The sequence below is a fragment of the Etheostoma cragini genome, chromosome 6 (genome assembly GCF_013103735.1).
Source record: "Etheostoma cragini isolate CJK2018 chromosome 6, CSU_Ecrag_1.0, whole genome shotgun sequence".
In the NCBI taxonomy this organism is placed as follows: domain Eukaryota; kingdom Metazoa; phylum Chordata; class Actinopteri; order Perciformes; family Percidae; genus Etheostoma; species Etheostoma cragini.
This window is the reverse complement of record NC_048412.1, coordinates 27,982,843-27,983,530: the sequence shown is the minus strand read 5'-3', so window position 1 is coordinate 27,983,530 and position 688 is coordinate 27,982,843. Positions and strand designations below refer to the sequence as shown.

The 688-nt window shown below is 55.2% G+C and overlaps 1 protein-coding gene across 1 annotated transcript in view; it reads left to right on the top strand.

The window, feature by feature from the left end:
• Positions 1 to 468: 468 nt before the first annotated feature.
• LOC117945895 (WD repeat-containing protein 73-like) overlaps positions 469 to 688 on the top strand; it is a 4,627-nt gene continuing 4,407 nt past the window's right edge. Inside the window, exon 1 of the mRNA XM_034873628.1 lies at positions 469 to 668. Coding sequence (XP_034729519.1) covers positions 469 to 668 — 200 coding nt within the window. The remainder of the gene's footprint in view (positions 669 to 688) is intronic.

Sequence of the window (688 nt, the reverse complement as noted above, 5' to 3'; positions counted from 1 at the left end):
TCTCGTGTAAATCTAATATAAAACGTGTGATTTTGCAGCTCTTCCCCCCATCATTAGACATGGAGGCGGCACAGGACCCACACAGGAAGACATTAAACCCAACGTCAGACCAGACTTCATGTTATTTAACCCGTTATTCTTGGTTCTGATGTTTCCTGATGTTCCTGAAGGTCACTGAACTAGAGCTCTGACTCGTCAGCAGCCGGCAGCTGATTGGTCGACCCAGTCCCACAGGTGGACGGAGCCGTCCGAGGCCGCGGACAGCAGCGTCCGCGGCCGCTCGGGGTGCCACGCGTGGGCGGTGACGAAGACGTCGTCCGACGGCGAGGAGACGGCGTGGCCGCGGTGCTCAAACAGCGGCTGGACGTCCTCCAGATGGTCGTCCCCCCGCTGCGTCCTCCAGACGGACGTCTCGTAGATCTGGACTGCTCCGCTGAAACCTGCAAAACAGAGAAGACCTTAACCCTCATGTTGTCCTCAGAGGAGAAGACCTTAGCCCTCATGTTGTCCTCAGAGGAGAAGACCTTAGCCCTCATGTTGTCCTCAGAGGAGAAGACCTTAGCCCTCATGTTGTCCTCAGAGGAGAAGACCTTAACCCTCATGTTGTCCTCAGAGGAGAAGACATTAACCCTCATGTTGTCCTCAGAGGAGAAGACCTTAGCCCTCATGTTGTCCTCAGAGGAGAAGA